The sequence below is a fragment of the Poecilia reticulata genome, chromosome 17, assembly GCF_904066995.2.
Source record: "Poecilia reticulata chromosome 17, P_reticulata-male-v2, whole genome shotgun sequence".
Classification (NCBI taxonomy): Eukaryota; Metazoa; Chordata; class Actinopteri; order Cyprinodontiformes; family Poeciliidae; genus Poecilia; species Poecilia reticulata.
In genome coordinates this window covers 6,937,810-6,952,453 of record NC_088846.1, presented here as the reverse complement: position 1 = coordinate 6,952,453, position 14,644 = coordinate 6,937,810, and the positions used below count along the sequence as shown (strand labels likewise).

Below are 14,644 nucleotides of genomic sequence, written 5' to 3'. Positions count from 1 at the left end.
GCTTTGGAAAAAAAAAACTTTAAAATTTGTTTCAATAAGCTGTTTATTACAAAAAGACTGTACATAAATTTCAATGAGCACATTCTATGTACAAACTGAGAGGAGGACAAACAGATTCTATTCCCATGAACATTTAAGTTACACGTTTCTTTTTTTTCTTCTTCTTCTTGATTCCACGTTTGAGCATATGAAAACACATTGGACAAAGGGTGCCATGTCTGGTGATGCCCTGGCATTAGGGGCGAGTAAACACTTTCTGCCCGCCGGTGGCCAGTTCATGATTTCCAAAATGAGAACAAAAAGGGTATAAATAAAACCTTCACATACAAACTGCGAGCAAACGCTTCTCTGCCGTTTCTCACGTACAAAAAAAAAAAAAGTCAAATGCAAAGTTAAAAATGCATCACGTAGAAAAAAGTCGTCTTCTCAATTAAAAAAAAACACAAACGGCCTCATGATGTCAAATACAATCAAGACAGGGACGCACTGGAGAATCATAGTCTATAAATGATACACGATCATGCAGAGAGGCTGAACGAATACTGCTCATATCAGGACATTCCCTGGTAAAGTAAAAATGATAAAAAGGCGTCACTTCAAAGTACAAACGAGTATGTGATCAATAGGCTTCAGAGATATGTAGGAGTTTTACTTCCACCGACAATCAATTTGTAAGAGCAGGGTTTTCTTTTTAGAGAGGAAACTACCAACAGCCCTCATTCCTTAGACCGTAAAGGTGTAGTTCACATATTGTTGGAAGTGAAGTTCCTTTACCTGCAGCAGAGTGTAGAGAGAGTTTGTAGAAAAGTGAGAGTGGTAGGAGGCTAACAGCTAGCCAGTTACAGCCGTTTTATCGTATTTCGTCCATTTAAAACAACGGAAACTGAAAAATGTTTACATCTGCGGTGTACACTGCTACATAACTACATTTCACAGGATCCTATTTCCTGCTGCTATTTTCTCAGCCACACAGCATCTGTTTTACTACATTAAACTCTGCTGATTGAGTTATGGTTATTTACATGTGAACCCTAACCCTACGCCATATCCTCTACTGTAGCATTGTATTCAAAGGGCAGTGGTGGCTCTTGATCTGGGCACTTACACAGGGCGGCATTAGAAAAGGGAGGCACTGAAGTATCAGATGAAAAGACTGAACATGTCAGTCATTTAAGCACTTCCTGTTACTTTCACGCAAGTGCACTCAAGGGGTAGTTAGCGCCCGCTTATGTTGAATAGGCACCAAAAAAACAAAAGGAGCCTACAATATTTGTTTTCTATGGAATTGCACTGCATTCATCACATCCCAGGTTTTCTGATCATTTTAAGCATTTTAATTGGCTGGGAGACAGCAGCAGCAGATTAGCTGAAACAATGACTGATTAGCTGAGGGCTTAACTTTTCCGCAAACTCACTGGAATATTTCCTGCCTCTACCACAGGTAAGAGAACTACTACTAAAACATTTTAGTAGAATGTTAGCTTAGCAAAGCTAACGTGTCCCTTTAAACGTATTTTCTCAGCAGTAGCTAGAGATGTTTAGCACAGGATCTTGAACCAGAGATCAGGAGTGACTGACAGCGCGCTACTGCTGATTTGCCTACATTCACATTACAGATATGATTGACGGAATTTACAATCAAAAAGCGAGCGATGTTGGAAAATAAGAGACACGCCTCCGCGTTCTTCGTTACGGTTCTCCGTTAAGCAGTGTCGCACTTGAGGTTGTTCGGGTCGGTGAGCACCATCTGGAAAGCACCGCACCAGCAAATGTTTGCAGAATGAACGACTTCTCCCGGGGCGTCCTTCGTCGCTCCCCGCTTGACGGCGACTGGCGCGTCGCAATCAACAGTGAGACGGAAATCAAAGTCACTACAGTCGTTGATGACTATCAGTGCAGCTACGACACAAAGGAAAACAACATGAACAGACGCAACAGCGACAGCGTCACCGAGTACAGCGGCGACGACCGAATCAGAACGGAATAGACACAATCACTTCGCCAAAACGGAAATGGCACCGTGACTGATGAAGACAAAAAAAAAATTGGAACATTCAAGTAAAAATGAGCTAAATTGAAAAAGGAACCCAGCCTTGGCACCGCTCACCTCCACGGACGAAGCACACCGACAAAATGTACTGTACTGGCAGTTGGTCACGTTACACGTTATATACACGTTAGAGTACAGAAAGAAACTCCACCAGACTGAAGAAGGAAATTGTCTCTCTTTTTTTTTTGTTGTTGTCTATTAATGCATTCTGTACAACCTTCCTTTGTAATTCGACACAGAGCGGTGTAAATACACACACCTTCACACTCCCGCTCGTAAGCGTTTTTCGTGATTTCGACAGCGTGGAACATTCAGTCGTGTCCTAACTAAACGCACTTGTTGACGCTTTCGTTGTCCGTCGGAGCGGAGGGAAGAGTCGCTCTGGTGGTCCGCAGTGCAAATAATCAGGGTTGAAGCTAAAGGAGCCTCGTCTCAGTTTTCAGACTGAATCTACTGTATTTTTCATAGTAGTTTGCAATGACAAACATATGGTTAAGGGTAAATTCTAGTGAGGCTCCTCTTTTTGTATTTCCAGTGTAAATTAGCAGACCGCAGCCTGTCAAATATTAAACTCCTTCCCCGTTTTTGTGCAACATTCTCATTTTAGTAGACTAAATAAATGCAAGCACAACTCGCGCGGATCTAAATAAAATGCTTTCAAAGAATAAGAATCACCATGGCACTTTACTCAAAATGGGAGCTTCGTTTCTCATCATACGGCTGTACATATGTAGATCTTATGTATAAAAAAAAACTGAGCTCCATCATTGGAGGTTTTTCTTCGCTTTTTGGGTTATTTTCTTTAGTCAGCGTAATGCATGATTGATTCGACGTAATTCCCTGGGAAGAGTCCGGTGACGCCGTTGCAGACGCCTTCGAACCATCCGTCGTCGTTCTTTTTGATGATGTAGATGATGGCGCCTTCCATGAAGGACAGCTCGTCCTCCTTGTCCTTCGTGTAGTCGTAGATGGCCACAACTGGGTCAGAAGAACATAAGATGCTGTATGTTTAGTGAATATAAAGGACTGTGTGAGTACAAATGTTCCATGTCAAAATTCAAGACCTTTCCGTGCCCAATATCAGCCCATATATAACAATAAATACAAATGTTCACTATGAACTTATATAGCAGATAATTCATTATGCTAGCTTGACTTTGACAACCTTAGCATGTAGATGTGCGGCAGAATTCAGTTTACAAAAAAAGCTTACTCTCTGACTTATCATCAGCAGAACAGGTGTTTAAATTAGCTAATTAGCCAGAGCTAGTGTTTTATTAATAATCAATAAGCATAAGGCCCGAAACCATGAAACTGTAACGGACAGAATGCTCTGGTGTTTTGTGTGGGAAATATTTCCGTTGTTTATTGGTGTTGGTGTCCCTGGCACATTTTACTTGTCTGCTCTGCAGGCTAGTGGAGGTGTTGTCAGTCGGTTGCCACGACAACGGGTATCTATGTAGAGTAAATTCAATTCAGAGCAGGAGAAAAAAAAAAGAGTGGTTCTGAATTGTTTCTCCACAATTTTTCAGCACTACTTTCCCTTTGCTGTGGCCGTGTAATTTCTATTCATCCTATGTCATTTGTTGATATAGAGTAGCGGTTCTCAACGTGGGCGGTACCGCCCCCCAGGGGGCGTTCAGAGGATGGCAGGGAGCGCTGGTGGACATTTTTACAAAAGGGGGGCTGGGATGCCTTTGGGGGCCGTTAGATCAGTGCAAAGTAGCCTGCAAATTCTTTGGTGGGGGGCGGTGAGGGACCTGGGTAAAGGCTAGGGGGGCGCTGGGCCAAAAATGGTTGAGAAACACTGATATAGGATGAATTATTTTGTAAAGTATTTCACAGACTACGGCTCCTAAAGCCAGAGTTATTTAAATTGAAATTAATTATGCAATAGAAAAGAGAAATTTGCTTAGCCCTGTTTGCATCTTGACACAGCTGACGTAAACCAAACCGAACTTGGCTCTGTATGTACATCAGTGACACTCTATCCTTTCCGGTCTGTGAGGGACTCTGAATAATATTACATGGTTTCCACTGGCACTGACCTTTCTCTAAGTATGCCTTGGGGGCCCAGTGGGGGTCTCCATCAGCGTAGGGATCGCTGTAGTGAACAACGGCAGCTTCCTCTTCCTCGTAGTCCACAGGCGGAGGAGGCGGAGGGGGAGCAGGCTCCTCAAACACACCTATGTCCTCTGGGGGAGGTGGAGGAGGCGGAGCTGGACTGTCTGTTACTGGAACACAAGAAAATGCAGAAAACAATTCGTTTTTCTTTGGTTCAATTTGATCTAAATATGCCGAGTAAAAAGTCATCACAAACGTTTCTATTTAATTTAAGAAAGCAGCAAAGAAATGATGAAATACTCTGACCAGTAGAGGGCAGTGAAGGATCCTGGCTAAAAATCAGTTTGTCTGGCATGTAGATCTACATCACATCTGTTTTCACATGATAAGTTTTTATATACAATGTCTTTCTCATGTACTAAAGCAACTCTTTGGTTCCCATAGGTCGACCAATTGACTCCAGCGATGTTTTAAGTTCATAATAAAATCCACCCCTGACAGCAGTTTCATTACCTGCAGTAAAAAGTCTGGATTTAGTCAGATTTTAAGTATATTTCTGGCAAAGGTTTCTGTAATAAAAACAGCGTTAAGGATGATACACGAAGCGACAGTAGTGCCTGTTTGAAATGCGCCACCCTTTGAAGATCCCTGTGCAGGGAGGCTCCCTTGTTAAAATGTGTGATTCTAACTTACAGCCTGCTATTCTCTGTTCTTGCAAATACAGTAAGCTTATTTTATGTAATGTATTCTGAGCTTTAGGGACAGACCAACAATAAAAAATTGCATCTAATTGCAATGTGTTTAGAAACCATGTACACTTTCATCTCATTGAGCGCTAGTGATCTTACCGTGAACAAAACTGCTTTAATGTTCCAAGCGAGTGAAACATGACAGCCATTTTTTTCTTGTCATTTATCTGCTCACCTATATGAAACGACACGTTTGGCTCCTTAAGATGTTTCTCCTCCACTAATGTCAAGTTGGTGATGTAACTCATTTTATCTCACTGTGACAAACAGTAGTATGCCAACAACATGCTAGATAACGTTAAAACAGCAAGGTAAATGCAGGTAGCCATGGCAACCCGTGCAGTTTCTGCAGTCAAGTTGTGCGCTCATCCGTTATGTTTGCAAACAAATAATCCCTCTGTGCATCTGCAGGTATGAACCGAATTGGTTTAATATGTCATCCATCACTCCATGTTGCTGTCAAAGTAATAGATTATAGCCTCATAATCTTCTAATGCTTGAATATTATTCTTATTACAAAAGAAAATCCTGAAATCTTACAACTCACATAATTTTTGGCCTAGACGTTTTAAATAAAGTTTTATACAACATTTTCAAAACACACATTCATAGATGTGGAAATATGTGTGATGTGGGACATATTTTAATGAGACAGATTGGGGGTAGGATTTAATAAGCTTCGTCTTTAATCTGCTTTTTTCAAACTGGTTGTGGGAGTTTTGTTGTCTTCTTTTTTTAATGTTTGATTATTATGATATATATTTTGTTTTCTTCAGCATTTTTGTCATTTTACTTGTTCGAAATAAAGATTTAATTTAATTAAAAAACAAAAAAATAAAAATCTTTGGGGCCACCCCTAAAAGTTGGTGCCCTGGGCTACCGCCCCTGTAAGCCTTTTCCAAAGTTTCCCTCAGGCTGTGAATACTTTTACAAGGCTGTGTAGTTACTGATAATCCCTTTTTAGCATCAAGACAGAGAACTCATGAAAAGAAAAGCAGTTGGAAATATTACATTCAAAAATAATCCAGATTAAATGTCTGCAGGCGTTTCCTGCGCTCTAAGCAAGCAGACACAGACAGGTGGAGAATTCAGGGCAAGCCATCAGGTCACATTTTCTACCTTTTAGAGGACAGACAGTTGAGGACCCAGGCTGATTCATCACCATGGCAACCCCCCCAGACATCAGAGAGGGTGCTCCGCCAGCAACCTCTCTAGGCAGCGCGAGCAAAAGGTAGCCCTTCTGAAGCCGGATGTGTGTAAACGTGTGTGTCCTCACGAGCGGCTGGGTGTGATGCTGTACTTACTGCTCTCCTGCATTCTGGCCACGAAGCCGGTCAGGGGGATCTGCGGGGTCAGCTGGACCATGGGGGGAGGAGGCGGAGGATTCACAGACACTGAAGCAGCGACGCCCAGGCGAGAAGGCAGAGGAAGCGACAGACAGAGAGAGACGGGGAGTGGAGGTGGACAAGGAGAGTGATGGAGACGTGAAACAGGACATGACAAGAGCATGAAAGTCAGAAAGACTAACAAAAATAAAATAAAAATAGCCAGAGCAGGTAAAAATGTGCAGGAAGAAACGCATTTCGGTTTTCTGGTCTAGAGTGGAATTTCTTCTAATCTGTTTGAGGATCTGCCTCATCAGCATCTGTTTTTTTTTTCTTTTTTATTAAAAAATAAACTGCACACTGCAGGAAGCTTCAGACAGTAAAAAGAAAGCAAAGAGCTGCACAGACCCAAACACATGGCAGCGGCGCGTGCTCACCAGCTGATTAATCGTCAGTCGAAAATTCTGACGATTAATCGGATAAAACAATTTGCCACCTCCTGCAGATTTTTCATGTAAGCCTTTCATATGTGATGTCAGAAATACATTAAAATATGCAAATAAACAGATCGTTCAATTTCTTCTTTAAATAATAAACCAACATGTTATTGCCTAAATGCAACAACATATTGATCATTTGTTTCAAAGAATGCACCCACCAGCATCTAAAAAAATACTTCTAACATCAACATGTGAAAAATCAATCCGGAATACGGCTGAGCTGTTGATTATTTTAGGATTAACAGATTAATAATTGGAGAGCAAAGGGTGCTTAAGATATTTTTGTACAGAATTTGAACCAGGTGAAAGTCAAACTGTGGCACCTGAACATGGATACAAAATTTTTATATCAACTTAAGTGTAAAATGTAGATTTTTTGCATAGGTTTGGTTACTGCTCTCTTAGAGTCTGTATGCTCATATAGTTAATGATTAATCGATGCTAAATTAATTGACGATTATTTCAACAATGGATTCATGATGATTAATCCGATTAATCATTCCAGCCCTACTAAAACGCATTCAGAAATTTGCAGCATTTATAACTAATCCAGGTCATTTAAGAATAGGGCTGTGTAATAATATCAATTTTTGCGATATATATCGATATTTTCTTAACTAGAAAAAATCGATATTCACCCGCAAGTATCGTAACATCCAACTGTCACCTTGCTCACTCACTGCTTGCTTCGCCGGGAGAGTGATTAGGTCATCAGGCTCAGAGTGATTCCTTCAGATGTTAAGTGTCAAGATTAAAAAGGTATTATTTACTTTACAAATGCATGTAAGCTACAGTTTGTACTGTTTCAATTAAAAGAAACATGTTTTCTCACCACTTCTTTAATTCATTTTGTCCAGCTGTCGACTTTAAGTCTGTGTCCATGTCCAACCAGAGCCAGGTATTGTGTAGTTGGTGCTTTTAATCAGTTTTCAGTTAAATTAATTCAATCCAACTCTATAACAGTCACAAAATGTCACCAAAATCACTCTGTCCCTCTAAAATCTGTCAGAAAACCGCAAAAGTGTATCGAATTGTAACGCTTGCGGAATATCGCAATATATATCGTATTGTGAGCAGCATATCGCGTATTGTATTGTATTGTGAGATTATTGTATCACTACAGCCCTATTTAAGAATACATATCATACATATTGATGGAATATCATCTTATGCCTGTATAAAAAAGCAGTTTAACCCCCACTGTCTCAAAAAAAAAAGAGAGAGATAAGCAGACAGGCAAACCACCGTCCTCACTCAAAAATGATGTCACACGCAGACACATGCCAACTATGACTCACAAATCACATGTAATGGAAGGGCGTCTGCAGTCTCACTGCGCCTTATTGCTATCCGTCTACGGCTCAAACGTGTCAACTCGCCCAGCCGCTTCCTGTAATCGCCACCGACCGCCGCAAATCCAGGAGTCACTTTTAGTCCGGTTACGCTACACCGGCACAGAGGCTGCCTCGTCTGTCTGCGTTTTCTGCTGAGAAAGATGGTCGTCCTCGGAGGCAGGAGCCATTAGAGGAGAACGGGGAGAATAAATCCAAGGCCCTGGATAAGAAGGAATGGGTTTCCCCATGTTGCCCGGCGGACGGCTGTGTTTCAGATCCACTCCTAAAGATCTAAAGAGCAGGAAGTTTCCTCTAGGTGATTTAAAGGTTTGTTACGTAAAGTGGTGAGAAGTATTGATGAAACAAATCAGAACGGAAACCGGATGGTTTCAGCACGACTCATCATCTTGCATAAGTATGATTAAGCCTAGAAAGTTTTGTATTAGGTTCACACAGAGTAGCACATATTTATGAGATGGAAGGAAAATGATACACTGCTTCAAAAAATATTTCAAATAAAAAAAAAACATTGCACTGTCTTTAATTCAGTTGGCTTGGAACAATACTTTGGAGACCAAGCCTCAGCTGGAGATACACTCAGGAATTTTTTCCTTACGTTTAGGGGGGGAAAAAGACATAAAGAACATTTTTTTAAAAGTCCGGTAGTTTTTTGAGATACCCCTCTACTAATTTTGCACATGTAGAAGTATAAGTTTAACAACACAGATATTTATTGTTTTTAATCTGTCATCCAACTGTCAGTTTGGTCCAAAGTGTTATTCTACCCTGATAATTCATTGAACTCCTTTAGAAATGTGGACATTGTGCATAGATGTCCAGCGTTGTGGACGTCTGTGCTGCTGCTACATGTTTAGCATTCAGGTGCTATTTTAGGCTTTAATAGCTTTACTCCATTAAGCACAACTTCAACATAACAATAGTCTTTTTTTAGATCGTTTTTGAAGAAAAAAATTCAACCCCAGTGGGCCAAGAGAAGAGGCGTTTTTGTAGCTTGTGCGTCAGATTTACAGGCGTATCAGAGACAAATGAATGCAAAGGTTCCGCCTTGAGACTTATGTATGTAAAAAAAAAAAAAAGAGAAAAGAAAAAAAGATTATTTGCATTAAGGTATTTAACACATTCAAATCGGTTATTAATTCAAGTCCTGGCCCTAATTATTATTTTTCGCATTTATTCCCATTCAATGACATGAAATCCCAGCCAAAAATGTGGCTGTGATGTGACAAACTAAAGGGATAAACGTAACTTTTAAATCTCCTCAACCATTTTCATCCCAGTCAACAACAACATAAACAAAAAAAATCTCTGATTTTACAGTTGAAATGCAAGAAAGAATACTACAGTGTTTCCCTCCTAAAGCTCTGACCTACCTGCGTTCTGTTGGAACGCCGGGCCCCCGTTGACGTGAGGCTGCTGGGAGGAGACGGAGGGCGCGCGGCGGTAGGTCCCTGTGGCCGACACCATGGAGGCCGAGGAAGTGGTGGAAGAGTTGTGGCGGGAGATCTGGCGGGAGATGGTACCGAACTGGGACATGGGGATGGGGCCCAAGCCGGGGCCCTGCGGCACCGACGCTGCGGAGGTCGCCACTGCGGGACGGGAAGAAGGCGGTGAGCAGGGTTAAAACGGTGAAACGATCGGCTGCTGCATTATTCCATGTGAATTCTCCGTTTGATGGAGGACAAACGAGGTGTGAGCTGCTGCAGCTGTTGGGACCCACCTTGCCCCATGCTGGGCGGGGACGGAGTGGGAACGGCGAGGGGGACCCCGACCCCGCTGCCGCCACTGTTCTCCCGGCCGCCGCTGCCCCCGCTGCTGCCGCTGCAGACATAGCAGAAGAAGAAGCTTCAGGAAGGCCCTAATTACACAACCGGGTCTGGCAGGCCGTCATTACTCCGGCGTGTGTCATTCTGTCGCAACACTTATTCCATCGCCATGGTAACAGGTTCACTTGTGGTATGCAAAAAATGTTTCACAGTTGCGTTTTGCAGCTCCACAGTGGACCAACAACAGTGCGCTGTTGGCGTGTGTCACCGTTGCATCTGGGTGTGTGTTCGTTTGGCCCACACACACCTTTACAGCTTGAAGAGGCTTTTACTGCTCTGAGGCCGGCTATATAAAATGTTTTCAGAGCCGCAAATGTGACAAGACGTTGTGAAAAAGGACAACTTATAATTTAATTTGTCTTATAATAGCCAGCAATTTATCTCCCTTTGTTTTGGTTGTATTTACCCAAGATGCCCTGTGCTGCGGTTTGCTTCCTGCTTTTGGAGCGGTCTCTGGTCAGCTTGGTATTCACATACAGTATGCATTCGAACCGCACCAGAGCTCATTTCAACCAAACCCAGACAGATGTTTTCAGGCAGACTAGAGTTTACTTTTTTATATTTGCATCAGAGTTTGATTGCACCTTCACACCTCAACAAATGATCCAGACTTTCTAGGCAAACGAACTGGAGTTTGATTAAAGAGGACTGGTCTGGTGCGAATGCATCCTCAGTGTCATTCTCTGTAAGAATTTAATTCTAACACTGCAGGGAAAAAACCTAGTAAAAACCTGAATTTCTTTATATATATATATATATATATATATATATATATATATATATATATATATATATATATATATATATATGTTTAAGCCTCTGGAGTCGCACGTTGCAGACCCCTGATTTAGACGGACGGTCTCAGGTTTGCTACCTGTGTGTCCTGGGTCTCTGGTTGAGCGAGGCCGTGCGTGCGGGGCTGTGCTGGTTCCCCAGTCGGGCCGGGCTCGTCATGTAGTCGTTAGGCACCACTGGAGGCTTCACGGGCTCCAGGGTCTTGTAGGGGGTGTTACGCCTGGATTCAGACCAGCATTGGAAAATAATATTTCTACAGGGTTTCCGTGCATCCTTAAAAATAATCTTAAAAATTCTTAAATTAACGTAAAATTAAGGCTTAAATTCATGAAAGAAAACGTAAGCTTGCCTAAGATACATTAATCACAGGTCTTGCACTAATGTGACTTTTCTTTCAGGCTAAGGTTTGAGTCCAGACGCAGACATCATCACTCACTGCACTCTGTGTATCAAGGTGGATGAAGGTGCCAGCTATTAATACTTGCTAGCTAGCTGGCTAGCATTTTTTACATAAGCCTAAATTTATTGCAGTAAATTGACTACGTTCATCTTCACCAACCCACACGACACTCCATGCAATCTGTACAAAAAAAAAGTTTGCACTATGGTGTTAAAAGAGCTGCTATCAACAGCCACGAAAAAACCCAGATAGTTCAGTTTTGGTCCTATGGAAAAATAAATCTGAGACACTTAGTTGTATGTAGCATTACGCTGTAGCTTCTTACCCGAGCGTCCCCCGGCCAGCCATAGGGGGACTCGGGGGCTTCTGTGAAGGCGGGTTGGTCCTGGACAGGGTTCCTCCTCGTCCTGCTGCATTGTTCCCGTGTTGCTAGAAAAGCAAAGAGGAGTTAAGTCTGGGGCTCATTCATAGCTCTTCTGATTTAAATAGGAGTGAAAATTAGTTGTCATGAAAACTCAAATTTCCATTCTATTCAACGCAGAGAAGAAGAAAGATACAAAGTCAACTCTTACCTTGGCTTTAAGCCACTGAGTGCAAGCAGGCAGAGAGGAGACAAGTTATTATTAAGCTTGGTTAGCAACACTGTTTCTTAGTAAGGAGTGAAGGGAAAAACAGAACAGAAATGAAAAACATCCATTCTTTGGCTAATTCTTATTATACAACATAGAAATCTAAAGAAGTTACAAGATTAGGTCAAAATGACCCCACCTCAAAAATGATGAAACAATTCAAATAAATATTAACTTTTTGCTCTTCAGTTGATTCAAGTGCCTAAATCTATTGATCCTTTATCTATGACTTGTCACTTTAGTCACTGTAGTTGTTAGCATGTAGAGAGCGCTAAAGACAGGAAGTGGTTCTGGAATTTTGGTGAATAAAGCAAAAGACACCTGACCTCTGTCTCCCCATGTGTTCACATACTGACCAGACTATGTTGTGTTTCCAACCGTTTCACTTTTTAACCTATTGTAGATGAACAAACGAAGCTTAGAGCAAGTAAACCCTGGTGGCCCGCCAGGCTTATAATACTCCGGGGGAAAACCCTGCCTCTTTTTTTACTCCTAAAAAATTGGGATATGTTAATTCTGTAGCCCATTTGTTCTCCACATACTGTTTGGCTGACGTGGCCTGCTGATGTCTCGAGCGTTGCTATTGGACGAGAACCAGGAGAGACCCTGAGGTCATAAATAACAGCAGACAGTCCGGGGGATGGGAAGGCTTTAACCTGTTAGAAAATCTGTCGCTGTGGAAACTCTCAGAAATGTCCACAAAGGTTATTGTGGCAAAGAAGAGAAGAGCTCAGTCAACACGCTGCGTGTGAATGTCTCCGAATTCCCAGCTTCCTTTTTCGGCTGATGAAGGGGAAATTAAAAAAAGAGGTAGAAGGACGACAACGATAATGCCTCAGGAGCTCGAGGGGATCCGCCACAGCTTAAACGAAACACGTCGAAGGGATGGAGCACTAATAAGCTGCACAGTAGATTTTCTTTGTGGCAGCGACGAGTTTCATCGCTTCTGAACTATTTGCAGATGTGTATGGAAGAAAGGGCTTGGGAGGGACTGGAATGTGATATGTATTTCTGTCCACATGGATCTATTTAAATGCATATCCACACACACACACACGCGCACACACACACACACACACACACACACACACACACACACACACACACACACACACACACACACACACACACAAAGCTGGAAGGAGGAGAGAGACAGAGAGAGACAAATAAGAAGATAAAACCGGGAAATAAATCCTAATAAATTCCAAACCTAGTTGAATTAAACACTTTAAATCTTTGATTTTTTTTTTTTTTTCGAGCACCAACAACCTCCGGCTGCTCTGATCTGCGCTGATTTCTACAGAGATCCATCATCTCTTGTGTCCATGAATGATGCCTGATTTGCATAGCCAGCCATGCCAGATCTGCCTCAGTGTGAGCCAGCTCTCAAAGGAGGAGACAGTGGCTTTTGAATTTGAATCAGCGGATGTTTGAAAATCGTCAGACAGCCGCTACCTCAACAGAGACAGACCCAAAGGGGAGCGGGGGGAGGCAGGAGAAAACGACACACAGGCCGAATCACACATTACGCACATGACCACACACACACACGCGCACGAGCACACACAAAACGCACAGGAGAGAGTGGGGAGAGGAGAGGATGGATCATGGGGAGAAATATAAGAAAGCTCCCAAAATGAAACGGAAGAAGGCTGAGAGATTTCTTTTCTTCTACGATTCAACAGTGGATGTGTGAATAACACTTGGCAAAGATGTCTCTGTCCTTGCTCACACACATACACCCACACACACACCCCCACAATAAACAACGTTCAGCTTCAGACAGCACTGGACCCAAAAAAAAGAGAGATTGGGTTAGTAAATCTGTTTTCAGCCACAGTCAGCAACCAGCTCAGCATCGACTGGTAAAGGGCGACACACGGAGTTCCCACCCATTTTAATGTCAGAACTCCAGACTATACCAGAATCTAATTTCTGGGTTATTCATTCAACATTTTTAAAGAGGTGGTATCATGTATAATTCACTCTTTTTCAGCTTTACATCTTGTTATAATGTTGTTCTCTCATCAGAAACATATTCAGTGTTGCTTTGATTCTTTCATGTATCTTTGAAAAATCTTTTAATCTCCCGTGGCAACCATTCTGGGGTACCTTGACTGATTTATCACCTCAGTGAACTTCTGGCTCTGTCTGCCTTGGTCTGAAGTTTAACTCTTTGACGTCTTCTCTTACTTTGACGCCGTGTCCCACGTCGTCCAGCAGCGTGTAGTCGATGGGTTTCCGGATGTACCGCACGGGCCGCTCCATGTTCGCCGGGGCGATGATCTTGTGGGTGCGAGAGGTGTTCTTGTTTGTGGTCAAGATGCCGATTTCGCGACGCGCCACCTTCTCCTTGTGGATGTCCACCGTCTGAAAAAGAGAGACGGAGAATGAAGCCCCCATGAAGGGACGCAGCACATTTAGCCGTCTAACATAGGAAACTTTCATACTCTTTCCTTTACAAATGTGCGCAGAAGTTTATCAATATTCTGCAAAAGTTGAAAAAACACAATTTCACAATTGCTGCGTTTGCGTTAAATAAGAAATCCAATTAAAATCACATGTGAATACGTTTGTTTACATAAGTAAAAAAAAATTACAAAGCCACGCCATTGCCCTTCTACCACTTCCTGTCGTTGTCTTTGTCATTTTCGCCAGTAGTAATATCTCGCTGTTGATCACATGACTCGTGTGGTGCAAAAAAGGTGTCTCCATTGCAGTTTTGCAAAAAAACACTTATTTCTATGTTTGGCCGGGAATCGAACCTGCGACGGCCACGTCAAGGAATAAGGCCTCCATATTTGGGTTGCCTTTAACCTTCTGCCACCACAGCACACCCTCATTGTGCTTTTTGTAATCCATTTTTGTTTTTCATTATCCATTTTATGAAGTTTTATGAAGAAATGGTGTATTAATATTGCTAAAAACACACGAAAACTATTACATTTTCATTT

General features: G+C 42.2%; 1 protein-coding gene across 4 annotated transcripts in view; it reads right to left on the bottom strand.

The window, feature by feature from the left end:
* Positions 1–25: 25 nt before the first annotated feature.
* Positions 26–14,644, bottom strand: part of LOC103479191 (abl interactor 1-like) — a 29,498-nt gene continuing 14,879 nt past the window's right edge. The window contains exons 3-11 of one of the 4 annotated variants that reach the window (XM_081598328.1): positions 13,884–14,060; positions 11,634–11,648; positions 11,387–11,490; positions 10,741–10,881; positions 9,761–9,861; positions 9,414–9,629; positions 6,168–6,257; positions 4,099–4,284; positions 26–3,028 (exon numbers count right to left, since the gene is read on the bottom strand). In XM_081598328.1, the coding sequence (XP_081454454.1) occupies positions 2,853–3,028; positions 4,099–4,284; positions 6,168–6,257; positions 9,414–9,629; positions 9,761–9,861; positions 10,741–10,881; positions 11,387–11,490; positions 11,634–11,648; positions 13,884–14,060 (1,206 nt within the window). In that variant the 3' untranslated portion in view covers positions 26–2,852. The remainder of the gene's footprint in view (positions 3,029–4,098; positions 4,285–6,167; positions 6,258–9,413; positions 9,630–9,760; positions 9,862–10,740; positions 10,882–11,386; positions 11,491–11,633; positions 11,649–13,883; positions 14,061–14,644) is intronic. The other 3 variants (XM_081598330.1, XM_081598329.1, XM_081598331.1) reach the window with 3 other exon arrangements.